Below are 26,704 nucleotides of genomic sequence, written 5' to 3' on the forward strand. Positions count from 1 at the left end.
TCTAGAATATCAAAATCACACCCCTCTAATAGTGTTATTCCAGGGAGGGCTGGATGGCTGGTTGGCTGGCTCATTCTTGGATCAGTGCTTGGCACATAATCTATGTATGTCTGTTAGTAGCTGAGCATAACTGAAATATGGACATTTAATTTTAAGGAACATGTATTTTGCTAGATTGTGTTTTAAAATTTTATTTTCTTTAAAAATATTTTATAGTTAAGATGAGTGCGACAATAGTTCTGGCGCTACGTTAAGAGGAAACGGGGGAATGGACAGTGGAGAAATGAACTGATTGTGTGCATTTGAATAGCAAGTTCACCCTAGAACTGATTATTTAGCCATTTTTAAAACATTTTAAAACTTCTGCAAGTGTTCTCTAAATGTGCTGTTGGAAATCCTTATGTAGCAAAAGACGTAAGCAAAGGTAGCATTTGTTGCCTAAAAACATCCATTAAATTTCTATAGATTGACTTAGAAGCTGAGAAGGTGAGCACTGTGGCTGGCCTTGGAATTCAAGGTACAGATACGGAAGGTGGAGCACAAGGAGATCAACAACCCATTAGTTCCCCGTGGGATGTAATTTTTGGAACATCAGGTATGTAAACTTTTAATATTAAATGTGAGTAAACTTTGTTTAATAAAAGTAAGATTTAAAAATATTCTTGAGATATTCATTTGGATTCATTCTATTGCTAATTATTTTATACTTTTATTCCGATGCCCTGGAGTTTGTTAATTGGGTAAAAAACAAAGGCAGCAGTAATATAGAGTATATATTATTACACCTGCTGGAGAACATACTGTTAGGAATATTCCATATTTTATACATGAAGTAATATATATATTACTCTAATTTAAAGAATTGCATCTTAGCTGCATCTTCCAATTAATGTAGTTCTAAATATTCTTAAATTGAAAGAAAGGATTATAGTTTCAGAACTTTGAAAGATCATTCATGAACTATACCACTTAACAGTATCCTTATTTACTCTTTGAAAAAGAAATCAAAGAGGCAGTTGCTTTTTTTTTTTTTTTTTTACATCTTGTTGAAGTCATGTTTATGATCCTTGTTTCCGTTTCCTATATTAATTGACTAAAAGAAATCTAATAAGTGCTTCAGGAACAGTGGGGGTCGGGGAGAAATCTGGGAGTATGCTTACCAGTGTTCTTATTTTTTATTGACCCTCAGTTTTACTGAGATAATTATCTACATATCTAAAATATGATTAATGAATAAAGAAGGAATAAAAAGAGAATATGGGACTAAGTGGTAGATGTCATCTCAATTTATTTAAAGAGTATCTAAATATCAGATTAGTTTAATGGCTTTACATTTGAGATAATTATCTATTATAATGCCAGTTTGGTTATGACTCAAAGACCTTTTTTGCTGTCATTAACTTTTATAAAGCTTTTAATATTAATAAGTGAATAAACTTCTGGTACTACCTGCATTTAATATATTGATGTGTTTTTTGTTAATTGTTTTTGAGAATTCCACTATGGAATCCTGTGTTCTAAACAGTTATGACTTGTTTCATCACTGACCAAGGTGGGTGGTGCAGTAGGAGAAGTACATCCCATGTCTAGGCAATAAGGGCATACTGTTATACGTAGAGAATTTTGAAATAGTACTAAAATCAATTAAAACTCAATCTCGTTTTATTACCATGCAGTAGAAATTCTAAAGAATTTCAGGGCTGAATCCCCAATGGGACGTAACATTCCTTCCTCCCTACCTTTGATAACAACTAAGCTATTAGAACATAAATATTATAGATGGAAAAATAGTCCAAAATTATCAGTAACATAAAGTAGAAGAGCATTGTTGCCTTGGTATGCTATTACCATCTCTCAAGGAAGAAAAATAGTCTGCCCTTAATATGTAAGCCCTCTGTGATTTATACCCAGTAGTTCATGTAGTTATTTAGGTATTTACATTTTGCAGCTTACAAACCTTATCTATTGTATATGTCAGTAGTTGCTAAATAATGCCGCATAAGAAATCATCCCCAAACTCATATAAACCTAAACCTTTAACATAGTCTTCGTCATATATGGAGTTGTGGTTCACCTGATAGTGGCTGAACTAGTCTGAACTGGGTTCCACGTTGTTTCTTAGGTCCAGATCTAGTCCATTTTTTATCACCTTCCATGAGCCAGTAGCTGTCTGAGGTATATTCTTCTCTTGACAAAAGTTAGGAGCACAAGAGTTTAAGTCCCTTTACACACATTTTAAGCTTTTGCTCATGTCATGTTTGCTAATCTTCTGTATTAAAATAAATCACATAATGAAGCTCAGAGCCACAGACGAAGTTTACCATGAAGCCATGGCAAGGGTGTCCAGATGTATATAGAACATTACTAAGGATAAGTGCAGAATTGAGAACACTAATTTAACTTATGACATAGATCAGAATTTATATTGCTTAAAAGCAGGCTATTACTTTACTGGATGGTTTACTAAATAAGATCTATTTAAGGTGAAGGGGTACTTAAAATTTTTTCAATTATACTTTCTGGCATGGAATTTTGATTGCTTGTCTCTCTCTAGAGAATACATACGTCCAAATCGCTGTCCAAGGAAAATCTTGACTCTATTGGCAAGTACTCCATAAGGTTCCAACTGGAGTGATTATTGGAGACCTACATCTTTATTGATTCAGTTTTTATGAAAGGAGGTGACTTGTACTTTAGCTCAGCAGATCATGGCTCTGCATTTAACTTATGGCTCATAATCTTCACTCCAGGTGCTTGGCAGGGGAGTAATCTTAACTCCACCTAAGAGAAAATGGTTTTCAAGCACTGCTCGAGGAACTTACAATCACAAGGACTATTCTAGTCCAAGAGTTTTTAACCTGGGATTCTATACCAGGGCCCTGGTAGTTAGGCTTTATAAGGTAACTTATACATTTCTGAGTAGTCTCGGAAATTCTATTTAAGATCTGAGGAAATTGGTCAGATTTTGATCAGACTTTCAAAGTGATATTTTACCCCAAACATTTTGAGAAACCCTGATTTAAATTGTTTTGCAATCCAGAACATTAATCTAGATTAATGTATATGGTCAGAGTATGGAGATACTGGATCATAGAGTATTTGTTCCACTACCAATTGTTTTTATAAATTACATTTTTGTAACATGTCATTCATTTAAAAATATATCAACACATAAACCTATGTCATATTTATTTATGTTTATATGTATATGTGTGTTTTATATTACTTATTTCACGAAAATACAGCTTTCTGGGTTTGTTATTGTTTTCATTACAGGGTTTGCTGGTAGTTGTTATGTTATAAATGCCTTCTGATTATCTACTGGAGAAATTTTTTTCTATTCTCTGTATTATGAGTAACTTTTTTTTCTGACCATCAGGTTGTTTATATTTGTTTGCTGCTTTTTGGGTTTGTTTGTTTGTTTGTTTGTTTGTTTTGAGACAGAGTCTCACTCTCCTGCCCTGGGTAGAGTGCTGTGGTGTCATAGCTCAGTAATCCCAAACTCCCAGGTTCAAGCAATCCTCATGCTTCAGCCTCCCAAGTAGCTGCGACTACAGGCGCCTGCCACAAGCCTGGCTAGTTTTTCTAATTTTTTAAGTAGAGATAGGGTCTTGCTCTTGTTAGGCTGGTCTCTCCAACTCATGAGCTCAGGCAATCCACCTGCCTCAGCCTCCCAAAGTGCTAGGATTACAGGCATGAGCCAGCGCCTGGCCTTTTTATGTTTGTTTTTAAGCTCCTGGATAGTTAACTGTCATAAATTTGCATTATGGTATTGATTACTAGAAAGCTTAGAGATAAGTTTATTTTTAGCAAAGCAAAATGGATAATATGACACTCATTTCTTAAAATTATATGGCTGCATCTTTCTTTTGTACCTTTACCTTTTGCATCATTTTTCTTATTTTAAATTTATTTATGTTATTAAAGTTTGTTTCTTTGTAAAGTACATGAATCCTTTGTGAAATAAAAGTGGAAGTAAATAACAGGGTACAGATTCTCTTTATTGAGGTGATTGAATCTAATAATAGATCCATATAGGAAAAAAATCTTTTGAAGTTAGGAATTATAAGAAATCTAAAAATACTATATTTTTCTTAAGAAATATAAATGTCAATCTTTTCATGTAGAAATGAAGCTTTTTCTTTAAGCAGCCTCTCACACTCTTTCTTTCACCACCCAAAGTATGTTATTTTGATTTCCTTAAAGCGTGGTGAGAATTTAGAAGCACATTCAAAGAAATCTGACGGCTAACGTCCACTGGGTTTTTATGAAATTTTTTTAACTCATTCTTTCAAATTCTGTTTTCCTCACCTAGGTCAGCACCACTTTGACTTAGCTACTTGCCTTTAATGAGTCTTTCCAATCTAACTTAATTTTCATAGAAACAATTATTTTTATTGAAAAATTTAATAGATAACATTTCTAATCATTGTATATTTAATTTGTTCTTAGATTTTTTTAATTGTTAAATCATAGCTGTGTACATTAGTGCAATCAAGGGGTACAATGTGCTGGTTTCATATACAATCTGAAATATTCTCATCGAACTGTTCAACTAGCCTTCATGGCATTTTCTTAGTTATTGTATGTAGACATTTGTATTCTGCCTTTAGTAAGTTTCGCCCTTACCCATTCTAAGATGCACCGTAGGTGTGGCCCCACCCATTACCCTCTCTCCACCCTAACCTCCCCCCTCCCTTCCCCTCCCCTCCCTTGGCCTTTTCCCCATATTCTTCATGTGTAAGCTATAAATTAGCTTCATAGTAGGGTTGAGTACATTGGATACTTTTTCTTCCATTCCTGAGATACTTTGCTAAGAAGAATATGCTCCAGCTCCATCCATGTAAACATGAAAGAGGTAAAGTCTCCATCTTTCTTTAAGGCTGCATAATATTCCATGGTATACATGTACCACAATTAGTCCATTCGTGGGTCGATGGGCACTTGGGCTTCTTCCATGACTTAGCAATTATGAATTGGGCTGCAATAAACATTCTGATACAGATGTCTTTGTCATATTGTGATCTTCGGTCTTATACTAGGGTATAAACCTAGTAAAGGAATTATAGGATCGAATGGCAGGTCTATTTTTAGATCTCTAAGTGTTCTCCAAACATCCTTCTAAAGGGAATGTATTAGTGTGCATTCCCACCAGCAGTGTAGAAGTATGCCCTTTTCTCCACATCCACGCCAACATCTCTGGTTTTGGGATTTTGTTATGTGGGCTACTCTTACTGGGGTTAGGTGATATCTCAAAGTAGTTTTTATCTGCATTTCTATGATGATTAAGGATGCTGAGCTTTTTTTCATGTGTTTGTAGATCGTGCATCTGTCTTCTTTAGAGAAGTTTCTCTTCAAGTCCTTTGCCCACCCTGAGATGGGATCACTTGTTCTTTTCTTTCTAATATGTTTGAGTTCTCTGTGGATTCTGGTTATTAAACCTTTATCAGAGGTATAACCTGGAAATATTTTCTCCCATTCTGAGGGCTATCTCCTTGCTTTACTTACTTGGCTGTGCAACCGCTTTTTAGTTTGATAAGGTCCCAGTAATGTATTTTTAATACTGCTTCAATTGCATAAAAATTATATGTTGCTTTGGGTAGTATAGACATTTTAACAATGTTGATTCTTCCCAGCCATGGGCATGGTATGTTTTTCCATTTGTTAACATCTTCGGCTATTTCTTTTCTTAAAGTTTCATAGTTCTCTTTGTAGAGATCTTTCACGTCTTTTCTTAAAGTTTCATAGTTCTCTTTGTAGAAATCTTTCATGTCCTTTGTTAGATATACTCCCAAATATTTCATCTTCTTTGGCACTACTGTGAAAGGAATAGAGTCCTTGAGTGTTTTTTCGGCTTGGTTATTGTTGGTACATATAAAGGCTACAGATTTATGGGTGTTGATTTTGTAGCCTGAGACATGGCTGTATTCCTTGATCACTTTTAAAAGTTTTGTAGTAGAATCCCTAGTATTTTCCAGGGATACGATCATATCATCTGCAAAGAGTGAAAGTTTGATCTCTTCTGACCCTATGTGGATACCCTTGATCGCCTTTTCTTCCCTAATTGCAATGGCTAAAACTTCCATTACAATGTTAAAGAGCAATGGGGACAATGGGCGACCTTGCCTGGTTCCTGATCTAAGTGGAAATGATTTCAATTTAACTCCATTCAATACAATATTGGCTGTGGGTTTGCCGTAGATGGCCTCCATTAGTTTAAGAAATGTCCCTTCTATACCAATTTTCTTAAGTGTTCTGATCATGAAGGGATGCTGTATAGTATCAAAAGCTTTTTCTGCATCAATTGAGAGAATCATATGGTCTTTATTTTTTAGTTTGTTTATGTGCTGAATTACATTTATAGATTTATGTATATTGAACCAGCCTTGAGACCCTGGGATAAATCCCACTAGGTCATGGTGTATATTTTTTTTGATTTGTTGTTGGATTCTTTGTTAGGATCTTATTGAGCATTTTTGCATCAATATTCATTAGTGATATTGGTCTATACTTTTCTTTTCTTGTTGGGTCTTTCCCTGGTTTAGGGATCAAGATGATGTTTGCTTCATAGAATGTGTTGGGTAGTATTCCTTCTTTTTCTATATTTCGGAAGAGGTTTAGTAATACAGGTACTAGCTCTTCTTTAAAGGTTTGATAGAATTCTGACATAAAGCCATCTGGTCCTGGGCTCTTCTTTTTAGGGAGATTTTGTATAGTTGATGCTATTTCAGAACTTGATATAGGCCTGTTCAACATTTCCACTTTGTTCTGGCTATGTCTTGGTAGGTGGTGTACTTCGAAGTATTGCTCTATTTCTTTCAGATTTTCATATTTCTGAGAGTAGAGTTTCTTGTAATATTCGTTAAGGATTTTTTTAATTTCTGAGGGGTCTGTTGTTATTTCATCTTTACCATTTCTGATTGATGAAATTAGAGATTTTACTCTTTTTTTCCTGGTTAGTTTGGCCAAAGGTTTATCTATTTCATTGATCTTTTCAAAAAAACAACTTTTGGATTTATTGATCTGTTATATAATTCTTTTGTTTTCAATTTCATTTAATTCTGCTCTGATTTTGGCTATTTCTTTTCTTCTGCTGGGTTTGGGGTTGGAATGTTCTTCCTTCTCCAGTTGCTTGAGATGTCCCATTAAGTTATTAACTTCCTCTCTTTCCGTCCTTGAGGAAGGTTTGCAGTGCTATAAACTTCCCTCTTAGGACTACCTTTGCAGTATCCCAGAGGTTCTGATAATTCATGTCTTCATTGTTGTTTTGTTCCAAAAATTTGGTGATTTCCTTCTTAATCTCATGTTTTTTATGAGTATGCAGATTCCTGTTGTTATTGAGTTCAACTTTTATTCCGTGATGGTCTGAGAAGATGCAAGGAATAATTTCTGTTCTTTTAAATTTGCTAAGGTTAGATTCGTGGCCTAGGATGTGGTCGATTTTGGAGTATGTTCTGTGGGCTGATGAGAAGAATGTGTATTCAGTTTTATTGGGATGAAATGTTCTGTAGATGTCTGTTAAGTCCAGATGTTGAATGGTTAAGTTTAATTCTAAGATTTCTTTGCTTAGCTTCTTTTTGGAGGATCTATCCAGCACTGCTAAAGGGGTGTTAAAATCTCCAACTACTATAGAACTGGAGGAAATCAAGATGCTCATGTCTGCTAGAGTTTCTCTTATAAATTGAGGTGCATTCTGGTTGAGTGCATAAATATTAATAATTGAAATCTCATCATATTGAGTATTGCCTTTAACAAATATGAAGTGTCCATCCTTATCCTTCCTTATTTTGGTTGGTTTAAAGCCTATTGTTTCTGCGAATAGGATTGCAACGCCTGCTTTTTTCTGCTTTCCATTTGCCTGGGGTATAGATGACCATCCCTTCATCTTGAGTCTATATTTGTCTTTTAATGTAAGATGACATTCTTGTATGCAGCAGATATCTAGCTTGAGTTTTTGTATCCATTCAGCCAACCCGTGCCTCTTTAGAGGACAGTTTAAACCATTCACATTAATTGAGAGTATTGATAAGCCTTTCCAGAGTCCAGTGGATATTTTTAATCTTTTTGTGACTGTGGAAGTTGGAATTTGATCAAAATTTTCTGGGTGGGTTTACTTTTGTGGCGGAGGATTACGCTGGTCTTTATGGAGGATAGGTCTGAGAATATCCTGGAGAGCTGGTTAAATTATGGCAAATTTCTTTAACATGTGAATGTCATTGAAGTATTTCATTTCTCCGTCATAAATGAAACTCAGTTTAGCTGGGTACAGGATCCTGGTTTGAAAGTTATTTTGTTTTAGGAGATTAAAAGTCGATGACCATCCTCTTCTCGCTTGAACAGTTTAAGCAGAGAGATCTGCAGTTATTCTAATATTCTTCCCCTTGTAGTTGATGGTTTTCTTTCGTCTGGCTGCTTTCAGAATTTTCTCCTTCATATTAACTTTAGTGAAATTGATTATGATGTGTCTGGGGGATGTCTTATTTGGGTTGAGTCGTGCTGGAGTTCTGAAACTGTCTGCTATCTGAATTTCAGGGTCTCTTGGCATGTCTGGAAAGTTCTCTTTGATAATCTCATGGAGAAGAGACTCTGTGCCTTGTGAAGCCACTTCATTGCTTTCGGGGATCCTTATAAGATGACAATTAGTTTTCTTCAAATTATCCCAGAGATCTCTGAGAGAGTGATCTGTTTTTGCCCTCCATTTCTCTTCCTCTTTGAGAGTTTGAGAGTGTTCGAAAGCTTTGTCTTCAATGTCAGAAATTCTTTCTTCTGCTTGCTCCATTCTGTTACTGTGGGATTCTACTATGTTTCTCAGATCTTTGAGGGCTGCAACATCTTGTCTCAATGTGTCAAAATCTTTGGTCATTTGGTCTTTGAATTCATTGAATTCTTGAGATATCGTTTGCGTTACTGCTTGTAATTCTAATTTGATCTTATTTGCTATCTAGATTCTGAATTCGATTTCTGACATCTCAGCTATTTGTTTGTGCATGGGATCTTGTGCTGTGTCTGCCCCATCGATCCTTGGGGGAGTTGATCTACTCTGATTATTCATATTGCCAGAGTTTTTCTGTTGATTTCGCCTCATGATTGTTTTTCACCGTTGCCTCTGGCCATCCTCAGAGTTGGGGGGGGTGTCTCTCCAAGATTAGACCCCAGCGGGATCACTCTATTATTGCTGGATCTTTGTAGGGAGTGACCCTGTGTAGCTCCTCTGGGGCTGCCCCAGCTGGGGAGTTCTGGTTGTGGGACCAGCTCCGGAGTGTGACACACCTGGATCCAGCAACAGGGTGGGGGGGGTGGTGCACATGGTTCTGGAAGTGCCTGGCACCCAGTGACTTTGGCACAGAGAGCCAAAGGCTCCAGCAGTCTCTGCCAGGAGCTTCATGCAGAGGCAGGGAGGGCTCCGGGGGGCATGCAGCTACCAGAGTCCCTGGCCCAACGAGCAGCAGGTAAGGAAGCAGGGAGGATACAGGAGGGAGGATGCGGGGTTGCATGGCTCCCAGAGTTCCTGGTCAAGGTGTGTGGAGGCCCCGCAGTCGCAGGTCGCGGCGCAGGTCTCACAGGTCTGGGTGGGCCAAGATCATGGGTCATGGCGCAGCTCTTCCAGAGGTCCCGGCAGGCGCCTGTCACAGGTTGCGGCCCAATTATCTTTACTTGAATGACTCTCTCTTTGTCATTTTGGCAAAACCCATCTGGCAAATGGTGGTGACGTGCATTGCAATGGTGACAACTGTGAACTGTTTTGGTGTTTTTGGACTTGGCACTCAGTTGAAATGCCTTAGGGAGAGCTTGAGCAGGAGTGCGGAGAACTTTGGGTATTGTCTAGGGCCCCAGACTGAGCCGCTGAGCCAGATGGAGCTAATAGTGTTTGGCTGTCAGAAACAATTTTTTATATTCATATTACAATGACTCATAAATACTCAAATTACATCATTCAGCAACTGGTTTAAACAGTTATAGGAACATTTGACAGTGGCTGAGAATAATTACTCTCCTTTTAAACATGTTTTAATTTTTTTTAAACATGTTTTAATTTTTTAAAAAAAATTTAGACTATTTCTTAAATCTGTCATAGTTAGGAATATGAGAGAGGATAGAGTTATCAGAAGGAAAACATGAAAAATAGGTATTGTGATATTTTTATATAATGGCCTGGTCTGCAGACCACAACTACTTCCAGCAGCATGTACAAATACCACAAGGAGTCTTTTTGTGAAAAAAGTTACAGAAGAAAGCTACAATGTGATTTAAGTATCATTTAAGACAAAATAAGCAGTGAGAAATCCATTCAGACGTAGTAAATTATTGTGGTGGACGCCTGTAGTCCCAGCTGCTTGGGAGGCTGAGGCAAGAGAATCACGTAAGCCCAAGAGTTAGAGGTTGCTGTGAGCCGTGTGACGCCATGGCACTCTACCCAAGAGCAATACAGTGAGACTCTGTCTCTACAAAAAAAAAAAAAAAAAAGTAAAAAGAGAAACACAAATGTGTAAAACGTAGTAAAATTAAAAAGTAAAAAGAGAAACACAAATGTGTAAACTAATGATTCCTTATGGAGGAGGAGAGGGGTGTGATCGTAGAAGGATACAAGAGATGTTCAAATAATGCTGTCTTTCGTAAGCATGGTAGTATACATATGGGTGTGTAGTTATTATTTATACTTTATGTATAACATATATTTCATAGGGAGAATGAAAATATAGATAAATACACAATTGACTATATACTCTCCACTTCTTTTCAACATGGCACTGGTAGCCCTAGTCAGAGCACTTAGGTAAGAAAAAGAAATAAAAGTCATCCAAATAGGAAAGGAAGAAGTGAAATTATCCTGTTATTGATGACATGATCTTATATAGTATAGAAAACCCTAATGATGCCACCAGTGGACTGGTAGACCTGACACACAAACTTAGTGAAGTTACACATTACAAAATCAACACAAAACTCGGTAGTGTTTCTACACATTAACAACAAACTATCCAAAAGAATTAAGATAGCAATCTCATTTATAGTAGCATCAGAAATACTTAAGAGTAAATTTAACCAAGGTTATGGAAAGACATGCATACTGAAAAATATAAAATGTGGATGAAAGAAACTGAGGCAAATACGTGGAAAGATCTGTCATGTTCCTGGATTTGGACGAAGTAATATTGTTAAAATGTCCCTACTACTCAGAGTTATCTACAGATTCAATGTAATTTCCATCAAAATTCTAGTATCATTTTTTACAGAAATAGAAAAAGCAATTTTAAAAGTTGCGCAGTACCAGAAAAGACCCTGAATAGCCAAAGCAATCTTGAGCAAAAAGAGCAAAGCCAGAGGCATCACACACCCTGATTTCAAAATATCTTATAAAGTTACTATAATTAGAACAGCATGGTACTGGTATAAAAGCAGAAGAGACAACATCATGAAAGGACTACCTACAGATTGAGAGAGAATATTTGCAAATCATACATCTGATAAGGGGCTAACATCCAGAATATCATAAGGAATTTAAACAGCTCAGTAGCAAGAAAACAAATAAGCTAGTTAACAAATAGGCAAAGGATATAAATGGACATTTGTCAGAAGAGATACAAATGGCCAACAGATATATGAAAAAATTGTCTCTAATCATTAGAGAAGTGCAGATTAAAACCACGAAATGACACTTTATATCTGTTAGAACAGGTATTATCAAAAAAAGAGAAGAGAACCTTTGTACACTCTTGGTGAAAATGTAAATTAGCGTAGCCATTTTGGAAAATAATATGAAGGTGCTTTAAGAAACTAAAAATAGAGTTAGTTATGTTATGATCTAGCAATACCAATTCTGGTATATAGTATATACCCAGAGAAATTGAAATCACTACGTCAGAGAGACAGCTACACCCTCATGTTCATTTCAGTAGCCAAGATATGGAAGCAACCTGAGTATCTATCAATGGGTAAATGAATAAATAAAATGTGGCATATATACACAGTGGAATACCTTGCAGCTGTACTGTATGATCTTGCTTATTTGTGGAATCTAAAACAATGTTAATTTCATAGACACGAAGTAGAAAGGTAGTTACTAGGGAATAGAGGAAGGGGTGAGGAAAGGGCAGATGTTGATCAGAGGGTCCAAAATTTCAGGGAGACTGGAGGAATAGGTTTTAGTGATCTGTTTCACTGCATGGTGACCATAGTTATAATGTGTATTTCGGAATTGTTAGAAGAACACATTTTTAACACTTTCACCGCAAAGTACATGATAAGTTGGCGAGGGGATATATATGTTATTTAGCTTTATTGAATCTTTCTACAGTGTGTATATAGATCAAAACATCACTTTGTACCCCATAAATATAAAAAATTATTGATTAATTAAAAACGAAAAAATCTGGCAAAGGGACTTGAAATGCCACTGATTATTTTAAATATACAGGGTAAACATAAAGTTCATGTGCAATTTATGTCCACCCTGTGTATGTAATATGTAAATGCATATGTACATGTATTTTAAATAGTGCCTGAATACTTAACCTATTTATGCCATTACAGTGATAAAGGCATAAAAATAATTAACATTTAATGGAAGTGAGCTTCATTGTTGCTTATTTTTTGTTGTTATTCTAAATATGGTCATAACTGTGTGTACTAAAAATAATCACTAACTACATGAAATTCATTTTTTCAGCAGATACTTTGCTATATTTCTAAATTGCTTATCATGTATTTGTTGCTCCATTCATACCAGACATAACCTAAAAAATGTTTCATCTTAAAGGTTACAACCCCTGTCAGTATCTAAGTCATTTAGATTTTACCTGATTTTGAATTGTTTAGAGAAAGGATAATGTGCTGGAATCCCATTAACCTTTCTTGTCCCTTTAATCAGCCTTTCCCCTAGATAGATATGTAGATTTTAATGGCTAAAATCCAACTATGTAGTATTCTAGTTTGATAATCTCCAGTGATGGTACTTAAGTGCTTAGACTTCCATTAATATGCTAGAAAATACCATAAAAGTATTTTTGTTTAAAAAAAAAAAAAACAGATACAAAAATTTATGAAGGAACTGTATTTGATGCAGTGTGACCAGTAACATTTTTGGTTTGTTAAAATAAAAGGTAGTATCTTTATATCTAAAATATGAGAGAAGATATTATACTTACACATACCTTATCACAGTGACTTGATGGTGGTAAGATTTTTTTTTTAAGTCAGGTTAATAAGGTATAATTTATATAAGTTTACTATTATTAGGTGTATAATTCTATGAATTTTGGCAACTTTTACAGTCTTATAACTAGTACCACAATCAAGGTACAGAACATTTCTGTCACCCTGAAGGTTCTCTCATGACCCTTGGTTCAGTCTTGCCCTCCATCACACACCCACTACAACCGCCAGCACCGGTGAACTCTTTCCCGTCGCTCAGCGTGTCTCCCCAGTCCAGCTTCCTCCGTTTAGTGTAACCCTTCGGAGGTTCATCCCGGCTGTTGCAGGCATCCACAGTCTGTTCTTTTATACACGTAGCAGCCCATTATCTGAACGTACCACAATTTGTTCATTCACCAGTTACACTTTGGAAGTATTTCCAGTTTTTGGCAGTTGTGAATAAAGCCTCCGTAAACACTTGTGTACAGCTTTTTGTGTGTTTACTTTTCTTGGGCAAATGCCTAGGAATGAGATTGCTGAGTCATGTGGTGGGTCTGTGTAATTTTATAAGAAATTGCCAAACTCTTCCAAAGTGACTGTTTTCTGGAGTCATTTCTTCTTCCTAAAGAACTTGCTCTAGCATTTCCTATACTATAGTCTGCTGGAAGGGATTTCTGTTGCTTTTTTTTTTTTTTTGTCTTAAAGAGTATTTATTTAGCTTTCGTTTTTGAAGGCTATTTTTACTCAGATGTAGGTCTGGGTTGACTTTTTTTTTTTTTTTTTTTTTTTTAATACTTTAAAGATGTCTCTGCATGGTCTCCCAGCTTGCGTAGTTTTCCGTCAGAGGTCTCCTTTAAATTTTCCCTCTTTCCTTTATGTATAAAGTGTATTTTTTTTCTCTGGTTGCCTTAGAGATTTTATTTTTGGTTTTCGACAGTTTGGCATATCTAAGAGTTACCCTGTTTGGAGTTCTTAAATCTGTGGTTTGATAATCTTCATTATTTTCAAGAAGTTCTCCCTCATTCCTTCAAATGCTTTTTTTTTTTTCTGCCCCTTTCTTGCCCTCTTCTTTAGTTACTCATGTTAGATTTTTGTACATTATATCTAGCAACTTTTATATATGGTGGTCTTTTTCGTTCACTTTTTTTCATTTTGTGTTGGTTTGGCCATTTTTATTAAATTATCTTCACTGATTCTTTTCCTCAGTTGTCTAGCCAACTGTTGGGCCCGTTGAAGGAATTATTCATCTCTAATATTATGCCTTTTTAATATAGCATTTCTGTGTTAACTCTTTCTTATAACTGTAAATCCATCTCTCTGCTGAAATTCTCCATCTATTTGTGGGTTTTGGCCACCTTTTTCTCTACATCTTCAGTAAACTCTACATACATAGTTGTTCCACCATCAGTGTCTAATAGTTCCAAATTTCAGGTCATCTCTGAGTCTAAGTCTTTCATTACTTTATCACTCAAAAATGGGTAACTTTTTTTCTTTTATGTGTATTTTTTTTGTTTATTATATGTTCATCATCTTGCATAAAATTTCAGAGGTTGAAATAAGTAGTAGTACGCCATTATTATGGAAGATTGAGTCAGTTTGGTCCAAAGCTGAGCTGGGCCCAGGTTTTATTATTGCTATGGCTACTGTCAGTACACCATAGCCTTCAAACCCCTGTAGGTGAGCTGCTCTTGCCTCTGACCCTGGCTCAGTGCAGGGGCCTAGGTGCCCAAGAGTTTTCTCAGCGGTAGTGTTCCACCCTCAGCTTATAGTGATCCTACAGCTCTTGCAGGGGCGAACTGCTGCTGTTTGTTACTCTGCACCAGCCTTGTATCTGGGGATGGGGGTATTCTCTGTTGTTCTGGTCCAGCCTCCTCTTGGGACAATCCTGAGTGCCTGGGCTTCAATATTCATCTATATTCATCTAGTTCTGATCACACACTAAAGTATACTAGTGTACTTGATATCAGAGTTAAGACCATGGTTCAGAGGCGAGAGGGAGAAAAAGCCCCAAACAGAGAACTGGACTGAAGAACATGCTCATTTCTGACATTCTTTCATTCTCATCAGAACATTAGTAATCTGGAGTCAGATTCATTAGTGAGTTCATCTTCCAGGTTTGACTGCCTGAATTGCAGCAGATTAACCTCTTTGAATTTCAGTTTCTTTATAAAATGAAGGTGATGATAATGAGATTTCTCAAGGCTGTTAAAGGAAAGTATCCACGTAAAGTGACTAGCTCTGTGCCTTAAATATAGGAAGATTCTTGGATGGTTACTGTTATCATCATCTTTAATTGGTATGTAAAGTCCCACACACTTGAATCCTGACCTGACGTAGCTTCTGTTTCTACACTTTTTCCTCCTTCCTTAGGCATTGAAAGGAAATAAGTACACAGAATCTAAGAAACAAATGCTTACGCTTTATTACTGTGAAGGTTTTTCCTTCATATAGGAATCTCTGGCTGAGCTAGACTGACCTGTTTGGAGAACTAGATAATAGAGTTAAATTTGATCTTTCACTCAAATACACACCAATATAGCTCTCCTCTGCCAAGGCAGAGACTCTAATAACTGGCTAAGAAGAGCGAATGTTTTTGTTCCTAAGACTTAGAATGGGTCGCCACCCACAGGAACTATATTAAAGGGCCACAGCATTAGGAAACTCCACTGACTTGGAGCTAAATTTGCCCAACTCACCCTTCCCAGATTTTCTCAGGTTAGGACATTCATGTGAAAGAAAAGTAAAGAGCCTGTGGGAACAGGGTGACAGACCAGTTAGGAGGTAATCCTTGATGGTGACTTAGGTCAAGGTGGAGATGCTAAGAAGTTGTCAGATTCTGGAAATACTTTGGCTTTTTGTAAAGACAGGGTCTCACTGTGTTGTCCAGATTGGTCTTGAACTCCTGGGCTCAATAGAGCCTCCTGCCTTGGCCTCCCAAATTAGTGGGATTACACGTGTGAGCCACTGTGCCTGGCCAGATTCTGGATATATACACAGCCAAGAAGATTTGCTGATGCCATGTGGGACATGTGAGAGGAAAGAGGAATTAAGGATGCTCCCAGTTTTATGACCTCTGTATATTTTTAAATATTTTCTATGTACATAATTTATGTTATCTGCTAATAATTGCCATTTTATTTCTAATCTTTTGGCTTTTTGCGTCTTTTTCCTACTTTGTCACGCACATTAGGACCTCTATGTGATGCTAAATAGAAGTGCTGATAGTGGGTGTCTTTGCATGACTTTTATTCATAGCAGGAATGTTTGTAGAATTTCACTATTACATAGAATGTTTGCTATAAGTTCTTTTTATAAATATTCTTTGTAAGATGAAATAATTCGCCTTCTGATCCTTGTTTGCTGAGTTTCCATGAATGGAAGCTTGGTAGAGATGTTGAAAGGCTTTATTTTTGTGTGTGACTTTTAGAGTTCTCAGCCCTTTCAGATCTCAGATCCTCTTCGCATATTGAATTTTACGAAAAGCCTTTTTTATCCCATCTAAAACGAAATCTATAAATCATATAATCCATCTACACTTACACATTTTTTTAAATATGGAGAAGCAAGCATAATTTTTAATAAAAATAAGCTATTCATCTGTAAACATTCTGACGTGACTATACTGTTGTACAGTATGTAACCTATCCAGTATCCAAAGCTGTTTTGAAGGTAGGATGCCATTCCCATTCAGAATCATTGTCTCAGGATAATGGCACAGGTTTACATGGATAGCAGACTTCTTTGATTAGTGACGAATCATTGGTACTGTTAGGAAATACCGACCATCATTAGGATAATTTTAGGGCTTACAGACATAGTGACAAAAAATAGAACAACTCCCTTGTGATATCTAGGGGGACATTTACTCACTCAGCATATATTGACTGAGTATTTGCCATGTACCAAGCACTGTTGTGGGTGCTGATGATAAAGCCATGGGTAAAACAAAGCTGTTGGCCTCTTAGGCTCAGTAGAGGAGAAAGGTAGTAAACAATAAATAAATACACAACATATAAGATAGTGATAACTGCTGCCGAGAAAAGCGAGGCAGGCTAAGAGACTGCTGGAGACTCAGGGGGTGCGTGCGTACATACTTGTGTGTCATGATAGATAGGGGGAGCAGGAAACGTGAGCACAGATCTGAATGAATGCCAGTTATCTGGAGATGCGCTCTCTGCAAAGAGGAAGGAGGAAGCAAGCTTGGTATAGAAAAGCTGGAAAACAGCAAGTAACGTGTGCCAGGCACCGTTGTTTGGCATCTTACTCGGATTTCCTTATTTGTTCTTCCCAGTAAGCTTATGAAATGAGTGGGGATGTCCTCATTTTACAGAAGAGGAAATGCAGATTAGAAAGGGACGCAGCCAGGGGTCAAAGCCAGTCCCACCTGAAGACCTCTGAAGCCGAGGTCTTCAATGAAGAGATGTTTTCAGAAGCTCTCATCTTTCAGTGTTTTATCACAATTACTATAAGAATAGTTCAGTTCCAGCCAGAGAAAGTGGAGAACTGGGAAGAGGACTTGAACACATAGTCTTTGGCAGTTCTTAATACAGCATTTAAAAAATGTTATGAATAAATGAAGGCTTTGGAATATTGTGAATGGAAAACATTTCAAATTAAGTTGAAATGAATAAGATTATTCATTTCTCTGACTTTCTATTCCTTTTGTTTGTACTGCCTACTAAAGTTTTTGTTTGGTTGATTTGGTTAATTCTTTAGTTAATAATACCATTGACTGGGCAGGGATATAAAACTGTCATTTTTATTGTTTATTGCTAAAAAGTTTGAATTTGTGATAGATTTAACACCAATAAGCAATTCTAAAATGAGTGCTTTCCTAGGTACCAAATACCATCTGTCGGTAATACCTGCATTTTTAATGCTCACTATAAAATAACAGACCTCGTAAGTAGAAGATATTGTGTCATAGTTTTTACCCTCACTGGTGTCTATTCAAGAGCCGTTCACTTTGTAAATTTATTTCTATTCCCCTAATACAACTTACTGTAAAATTAAGATTCAGCTTCATTAAACAGTAATCATGGCTTACATTTGAGAGTTGCTTCCTCCAAGCATTATTCTAAGTGTTTCACATACTTTGAACCTTTCATTTGTATCTGAAATTACAGGGAATATTTGGTTAGCTTAGGTTTCCTATTCATTCCAGTAGTCCCAGACTGTGGCTCTGGAATAACCAAAGGAACATCGTGGTATGTTAAAAGTTAATTACGGAAAGCTTTTGTTCTAGTTTTAAGGTGATTAAGCAGAGACTGAGTTCCCAGAATATATGGACACCAGTGTCATTTTTAGTAGAATTTATGTTTACAGACATCTGAGTATAAAAAAGTAAATTACTCTTTAGATTTTATTGAATAGCAATTAAGAACACAGAAAGAGGCAAAACGTGAAATGTAAAAGCATAGATTTTTCTCTTTTTTTTTTTCAGATTAATATGAGGTTATACACAATTAGCTTATAATGTTTGCATTTGTTAGGTAAGGTGGGCATAAATTTGTCTGCTGGGCTGCCTGGGTGCAGATTCTGGTTCCCACTTTAGCAGCTCTGTGGTCCTGGCAAGCTACCTTGCCTCTCCGCTTGCTAAGTCCCAGTTTCTTCATCTGTAAACTAGGCCTGCTTGACAGTTCTGTCTCCAGGGGCCTCTGAGAAAATTTGAGTGACAATTTCTATAAAGTGCTTGGCGCATAGCAACTATAATATTTGTTGAGAATCATCCTCACTGTTTTGTGGTTAAATTAAAAGAAAAATTTATTTTGGACATAGACTATTCAAAGTTAGAGGAAATGCAAATAAAATAGCCTTTGATGAAGATATTTCTTTTAGTATAAGATAACTGACCAAATTACTTCAGGTAAAATATCTCAATGACCTCTTTTTGCCACATGTGAAGCAAAGACATTTATTAAAGACAAAATGTAGAAAGTATAGTAGTACATTTGCAAGATGGTAGAGACCAAACTCTTCCAAAGGAGGCATCGACCTCAATTACTTTTAAAAGTAGTCTCAGGGTATTTTTGAAATCAAAATAATTGAATATTTTAACAATAGAATTAACTTGAGAAATAGTTTTGTCATATTGTAATACATTATGACATCAGTCTCTTAAAAATAGAAAGTTAATTATTAATTTTAGCAAACAGCTATATTGTAATATATTGAACTCTTGTATGTCAGCTGTATTTTTTTCGAAAAGGCTTATTAAACAATGGATTTTTAAATACCTATTTTGCATTGTGCCTGAGTCTCAAAACTAATACTGTAGCAGCAATACTCATTTCCTTAACTCTCCAAAGATAGTTTTTTTGTGGAAATTGTTCAAAGAATCTGTTACTAAAGCTTGTTAGGTAATTAGCTCTAGGTATTGGACTAGCAAAGAGTTTGAAAAATTTGTGTCAGCCTGTTTCTTTTATTACATAAAATAAGAAATCAAGTGTTTACAAATCTTGTGCCCAGAGATGTAGAAGGACACATTGCTATTAAGACTGCTTTGGACTTCTGTGAAATTGTTGCAGGTAAATTATAAATCTAAAGAAATAAACCTGTTAAAAGGAAAACAGAATTTTCCAAAATAATTTCAAACATTGCAAATAGTTTTACTTTGGGTTGCAAATATTTTTTAACTTTTTATAAGATGATTTATAAACATACTGTTATCTTTTCCTAGATTTAAAATTTTGAAATAATTGGAGTGTTCATATTAACCAGATATGTATATAACAATTACTATTTATTTTTATAAAGATTCAGAGGTCCAAAGAGATGACATTCTGTGGATTGCCATGGCAGGGACTCATCAAATATGGGCACTCCTGCTGGACTCTGCCAAACTGCCAAAGAAAACGTAAGTGGCAGCTCTTCTGTGTACTATATGGAGTTCACGGAATTCTTATTCCCACCATCATCATCCTCACAGCTCCCACTGCGCTAGTCAAGATACGCTAGCTTATACTACCCTAACAGACAACCCAGGTTTTCAGTAGCTTAAAACCAGGTTTAAGTCTTGCTCACTCACAGGTTCACTGGGGAGCACTGTGCCACCCCTGCTGATGAACCAGCCACTGGAACTTTGTCAGTCATCCTGGCAGAACAAGAAGGAGGTGGTAAGTTACTCACTGGCTCTTAAAACTTCTACTCAGAAGTCACACACATCTGCTCTACTCATAATTCATCAGCCAGAGTAAGTCAGATGACCGTACTTAACGTAAAGGAGCCTGGGAAAAGCCATGGTCCTGCACACCTAGAAAGAGAACTAGGAATATCTGATGGGCCCTTATCTTAAGACATAGCTCAAATATCTTCAGTCATTCATTCAAATAGTTGAGTACCACATAGCAGAGTGGTTCATAAGTCAAGTTTTGTAGTCAGGCCTGAGATTAAATCCTGGCTCTACCACTCGCTATCTGTATAAGTTTAGGAAAGTCATTTTAAATTCCTAAGACTTACTTTCTTATTTATATTATGTCATAGGCTTGTTTTGAGAATTAATATTATGTGTGAAGAGCTCTACATAGTTCCTGGCAGAGACAACAAACACAGGTGGCCTTGTTGCCACTGTTGGGACATAAGGACACATCTCGTCCTTACATCCAGGTGTCTCATAGCTTCTGCCTTCCCTCTTTCTCCCCCACCCCAGGCAGCAATGACGAGCTCTTCTCCGGGACCTTGTAACACCTGGTGTGTAGGTACATCACTCCCCTGATGAGTTCGCTTGTCCTCTCTCCCCTTCCTCCCTCCTTTATCTCTCCTCTCTCTCTTTGATTGCACTTACTTTTAACTATTACCTCCTACTAGACTTTCTCTTAAAGGAGGGAACCCTGTCCCATTCATTTTTGTGTCCTAGCATAATATCTGGGACATAATAGGAGCTCAGTAAGGGTTTGCAGAATAAATAAAGGAATGAAAGCCATAGACCAGAAAGGCTGTTATCTCAGTTGTCTTTATAAATAGAAAGGAACAATTGTACAGATAATCTAAAACATCAGGTTTCTTAAATAGTGTGTATGTGTGTGTTGCTTTGAACACATTTATGTTTTATACATTTAATCATCTAGCAAATGTTTATAAATCATACTAAATGCTAGGCAATAGACATGAAAATGATATGCTCATTGAGTTAATAAAATTGAAAGATGTGGTTGCTGTTCTCAGAGGACTTAGAGAGGAAGAATCAGATCAGCAAGAAACGTAAAAGCAGTGTGGGTGAAAGGACCCACTGCAGTAGTCCCTTAAGGTAACAAGAGAAACAACCAATTTCCATAGAATTTGGGGTGTCAAGGGTGGCTTCCTGGAAGAGGCTCCTAAACCGAGACCTAGTCAGGAGAGGAGTGGGAGTTAGACAGGGGAGTGGGAGGTTTTCCAGGCGAGAGTCGGCACGATGTCAGCGGAAGCCAGATCGTGCGTGTGGGTTCTTTTAAGAGATTTGGACATTCGACAATCCTTTATAGAAAGTTTAAGCTGGGACGTGACGTGATTAGATTTGTGTTTTTGAAAGAACACTGGCAGCACTCTAGTGGGACAAGACTAGAGACAGATACCATTGAGGAGGCGACTGCTGTTATCCAGGCACGAGATAATAGTAGCCTCAACAGTGAGGTTACCAGTAAGAGTTAGGTGAGACATAATTATAAATAGCAAACAGAAGTAACAGAGGTTGCCAGAATATGCTACTCTAGCTGATGGCTGATTTGAACATAGATGGTCAAGAGCTCCCCAGATTTCCCAACAAGTAGAGCTGTGACTCTCAGTCACAATAGGAAAATGGTGCCTCAGATAATACTGACCTACCCCTTAATTTTCAGATTGTATTAGTTTGCTTTGTTACTGATCTTCAGGGGGTAATGACCCCTAATGCTTTAAAAGTCGCTGTTTCTTCCTACTCTTATTTAGTTAAGGGAATTTTTTTAAGTGTTAAGACTCCTTATAGTAATTACCTTCCATTTTATTTGTTTGGCATATTTATTACACGTATTTTTCTAGTAGGTTATTTCTATAACTTCGTTGAAAAGTGTCCATATTTTGTACATGCTGTATCACTTTGCTTCTATCCCCTGCTCCCTACCTAATTTAGCATTGGGAGCATTGCGACCAATAAGCAGTGGTCTTGTTAGACTTATTGTACCATATTTGGAAATAATATACAGATAATCTCTCATTTTGCATTAGGATTTATTGGTCAGCTTCTTCCTGTCTATCAGTGCAACACACTTACCATGTATTCCTTACAAGTCCTCTGGCATAAATTTAGAAACCAAAGTGTAAAATTTTTTTCTGCCCTATAAAAGGAATCTTTGCAGTAGTCCTTTAAATAGAAATTTCTCTACTGCGTATAAGAAATTGATTTGTACGATTCATTAAAGGCATCATAATTATCCACTATCATTTTCTTAAAATGGTGATGCCTGACCTGGCTATCTTTCATAAACTATTCTTTAGTTATGTTTGCTAGTCACAAAACATTCTTACCGAAAATTTAAGCTTTAAACTATCAAGAGATCTGTTTAACTCCCTTTCAGAACCTAATAATGTACTGAAGCCAAGAAAAAATCTAGAAGTTAAGGTGGAAAAAAAATTATATCATCAATAATATGATTTAACCTGATAATTCTAACCTTGTTAGGAATTTCCTGTCTGGTCTTTGAGAGTAGTTTCAGTTTTGTGTGCGTCAGAAAAAAGTAGAAAGTCCCTACACAGTGGCTAAGTAAGTTAATGATTGGAAAAACAGCAGTGAAAGCTGACTTGCACAACTTAGCTAGGCCAAGGTCAGGAGAAGAACGGGAGTTAGATAGGGAAGTGGGATGTTTTCCAGGCAAGGGGCAAATTAGTTACCCCTAACTAATTTTTTTTTGGGGGGGGGGGTTGTTTGTTTTTTACAATGCCTATCACCATTGATTTGATCATTTACCTTCATTAATTTAATAACTGGATTGGCAACATATACCACATGTTGATTCCACCGATGAATTTGTCTTTTTCAGTGAGTTAAAAAAAGGAACCTGCCTTCGCTTTGCTGGCAGTGGAAATGAAGAGAACCGGAACAATGCCTATCCGCACAAGGCGGGCTTTGCCCAGCCCTCGGGCCTGTCCCTGGCCTCTGAGGATCCCTGGAGCTGCCTATTTGTGGCAGATAGTGAAAGCAGTACAGTGAGAACAGTCTCGCTAAAAGATGGAGCCGTGAAGCACCTCGTGGGAGGAGAACGAGATCCCATGGTAATGACTGTCACTCTTGCACTATGTGCTCAGACTGGCCAAGCTGGCGGTTTCTTGAATTGTGGAAAGTTAATAAGGTTTGAGAGAGATCAGTCTTGGCCTGTCCATGAGTTAAAATGGAAGTCAAAGCAAAGCCAATGTGAATATAAAGAAACACAAGTACCAAACCATCTAAGAAAAGTAAATTGACTCTATGTGATTACATATAAATGTTAAGGCTTCAGGGAGACAGGGAAGATGAAATATCGATCACTGGAGAGAATAGAAAAGTGTAAATTAGATACTGTGCAGTGGGGTGGACGGAACACCTGACCAGCAGACCTGACCCCTTCCTGACCCAAGGTCTGACTGTTGTAAGTGAAAGTAGGAAGCACCACAAACTAATACAGTTCAAAGTTGTATTGGTTTTTTCTAATCTGAGTCAAGTACACACCCCTATTTTTATGAAAATCAGGCCCTTTCTCCTTTTAACTAAAATAGCAAATACAACTATCTTAATTTTCACTTTACATTCTAACAAAAAGCACTGTAAAAAATGTAATAACTACTGTTTCTTTCTTTTAAAAAAAATAAAAGAATTTATTTGCTTTTGGTGATGTTGATGGAGTAGGAATGAGTGCAAAGCTTCAGCACCCCCTCGGAGTAACGTGGGACAAGAAAAGGAATTCACTGTATGTGGCGGACTCCTACAATCACAAGGTACGGGAGTCCTGACACACTACATAATACCTTGTCTTTCATACGCAGCGTTTAAAATGCTGAAGGATCTATGAGCCTCCTACAACTGCCACTCTAGAATAAGAGAGGAATAACAGCCTCTGATGACTATGGCGCTTTGTTCTGTTCTTTCCTTGGTCCTTTTATTCCCAAGAGGTTTTGACAGTATCCAGAACTCGGGCAAGCACCAAACCAATTCCACTGTCCATGATCAAAAGTTGTGAATTGCGTCCTATCAAAGCTGCTCAGTAACATATTCAATAAATAAGAAGAAGGCAGGTAGGGAAACTGACAGGTCAACTAAAAATGAATGATTCTGAGCTGTCGGATAGTTGTAATTAATGCCTGTTAACAAATGATTTCGTTTCCAACAGCATTTCCATTTTTGTCTATTTAATTACTTTAGTTTTTATTGCATTTTTCTTTTTTACAATAATCGGTGGATAATAAATGTTTATACAGTACTTTGTGATGAGAGACCACAGAGTCAATATAGTTGAGCTATTACTAGCGATCATTGAGTTTAAGACACGTAGCAAATCCTCAGGCAACACCAGGTGCTCAGGAGGAGAAAGAAAGTCATGAAAGTTATAAAGAAAAACAATACAATTTAAATTTAATTCCAGAAATAATTATATCAAAGTTTGCTTCTAGAAGACAAGCTATATCTAGAGATTTTACATAGTTTTTAGCTCTTAAAATAGAGTATCTCCTTTTAGAGTGTAATTTGAATATGTGGCTTTTCAAGAAAATATGGAAATATCTATTTTTTGTGAGATTTATTGAGAATACTAACGGTAATCAGATATCTCTAATTTTCTGACGCTGCACCCTTCCATACTACATACACATGAACTCTTCAGGTACATAAATTTTGTTCTTTGTCTTTTAGATTAAAGTTGTGGATCCAAAAACAAAAAACTGCATGACATTAGCGGGAACTGGAGACACAAATAATGTTATTGGTTCCAGTTTTGCTGAGTCAACTTTTAATGAACCTGGAGGCTTGTGTATTGCAGAGAATGGTCAGTTGTTGTATGTAGCAGACACCAATAATCATCAGATTAAAGTAATGGATTTAGAGACAAAAATGATTTCTGTGGTAAGTAATCTTAAAGTATAAGTTACAGGGTGTGGTTTTAAGAAAGATATCTAGGCTCTTTCGCATCCCCGACAGAGGCATTTTTGGTTAGGCCATCTCTAGCAGAGACACGGATGCCTCTGTTGTGTTCTTTGGTATCTAGACCAGCAGGACTGCTCTAAAGATATCCTGTTATTCTTAAAATAAAAGTTTCATCTGTGCTGAGAGTTTGAGAATGATACTGGAAGTTGGAGACAATTTGATAAACCTTCAAGAAAAAAAAAGGAAAGGACTCAGATCTGGTTCTAAGCAAGTGGACACGCTGACACATACTGTGTCCCTGTCCCGTGGGGGCTCAGGTCTGGTTCTAAGCAAGTGGACACCCTGACACACACTGTGTCCCTGTCCCGTGGGGGCTCAGATCTGGTTCTAAGCGAGTGGACACTCTAACACACACTGTGTCCCTGTCCCGTGGGGGCTCAGATCTGGTTCTAAGCGAGTGGACACTCTAACACACACTGTGTCCCTGTTCCATGGGGGCTCAGGTCTGGTTCTAAGCGAGTGGACACCCTGACACACACTGTGTCCCTGTCCCGTGGGGGCTCAGATCTGGTTCTAAGCGAGTGGACACTCTGACACACACTGTGTCCCTGTCCCGTGGGGGCTCAGGTCTGGTTTCTAAGCGAGTGGACACCCTGACACACACCGTGTCCCTGTCCCGTGGGGGCTCAGGTCTGGTTCTAAGCGAGTGGACACCCTGACACACACCGTGTCCCTGTCCCGTGGAAGCTCAGATCTGGTTCTAAGTGAGTGGACACCCTGACACACACTGTGTCCTGTCCCGTGGGGACTCACATCTGGTTCTAAGCGAGTGGACACCCTAACACACACTGTGTCCCTGTCCCGTGGGAGCTGGGTTGTTTAGCTCAGGTTAATGAATAGCCTTTGTTTTCCATGCTGAGTCCATTACTAACTAATCTTCCAAAGGAAGCATTAGAAGCCATATTTCTCGAGACAGTGAAAATAAAATTAGAAGAAACTTTAAGTTATAATCAATTTTTAGAGTTGTGGATATGATCCTTTATAGAATTTTCAAGGAGAAATGCCTTATTACAAGCTAACTCTTGATGTATTACATTTACCAGAAAAAAAATGCATGACTTTTATCCCTGAAGTCTAGTAATTTGCAAGGTATATGTTTTAAAGTAAAAAACAAAATAAACAAAAACCCAGATTACCATCATAATTGTGTCCTCTCTCTTTACATAGATCTCTGATGTGAGTAACATCCTCTTAGAGTTGACAATGCAAATTATGAGAATGTATAATATATCTAGTACATTTAAATTTATAAAGTTTTTGCTTTAATGTCTTACCATCTATAACCATTGGACAATTAATTTCGTTCTGTCTCATTGAGAAGTGGGAATTTTTGAGGTTTTTTGCTAAGATGAACTGTATTTTTGTACCTACAAAATAACCTTTACGGTGTCCAAATAAGCACATTCTAATTCAGATGAGAATGGCAATTACTTTACTGATACAGAACTTCAT

At 37.1% G+C, this 26,704-nt stretch overlaps 1 protein-coding gene across 3 annotated transcripts in view; it reads left to right on the forward strand.

Moving 5' to 3' along the window:
• NHLRC2 (NHL repeat containing 2) overlaps positions 1-26,704 on the forward strand; it is a 60,180-nt gene that overhangs the window by 21,264 nt on the left and 12,212 nt on the right. For all 3 annotated transcript variants that reach the window (XM_053584340.1, XM_053584342.1, XM_053584341.1), the window contains exons 5-9: positions 466-595; positions 19,888-19,987; positions 23,121-23,352; positions 23,929-24,051; positions 24,962-25,171. In XM_053584340.1, the coding sequence (XP_053440315.1) occupies positions 466-595; positions 19,888-19,987; positions 23,121-23,352; positions 23,929-24,051; positions 24,962-25,171 (795 nt within the window). The remainder of the gene's footprint in view (positions 1-465; positions 596-19,887; positions 19,988-23,120; positions 23,353-23,928; positions 24,052-24,961; positions 25,172-26,704) is intronic.

The sequence above is a fragment of the Nycticebus coucang genome, chromosome 3 (assembly GCF_027406575.1).
Source record: "Nycticebus coucang isolate mNycCou1 chromosome 3, mNycCou1.pri, whole genome shotgun sequence".
In the NCBI taxonomy this organism is placed as follows: Eukaryota; Metazoa; Chordata; class Mammalia; order Primates; family Lorisidae; genus Nycticebus; species Nycticebus coucang.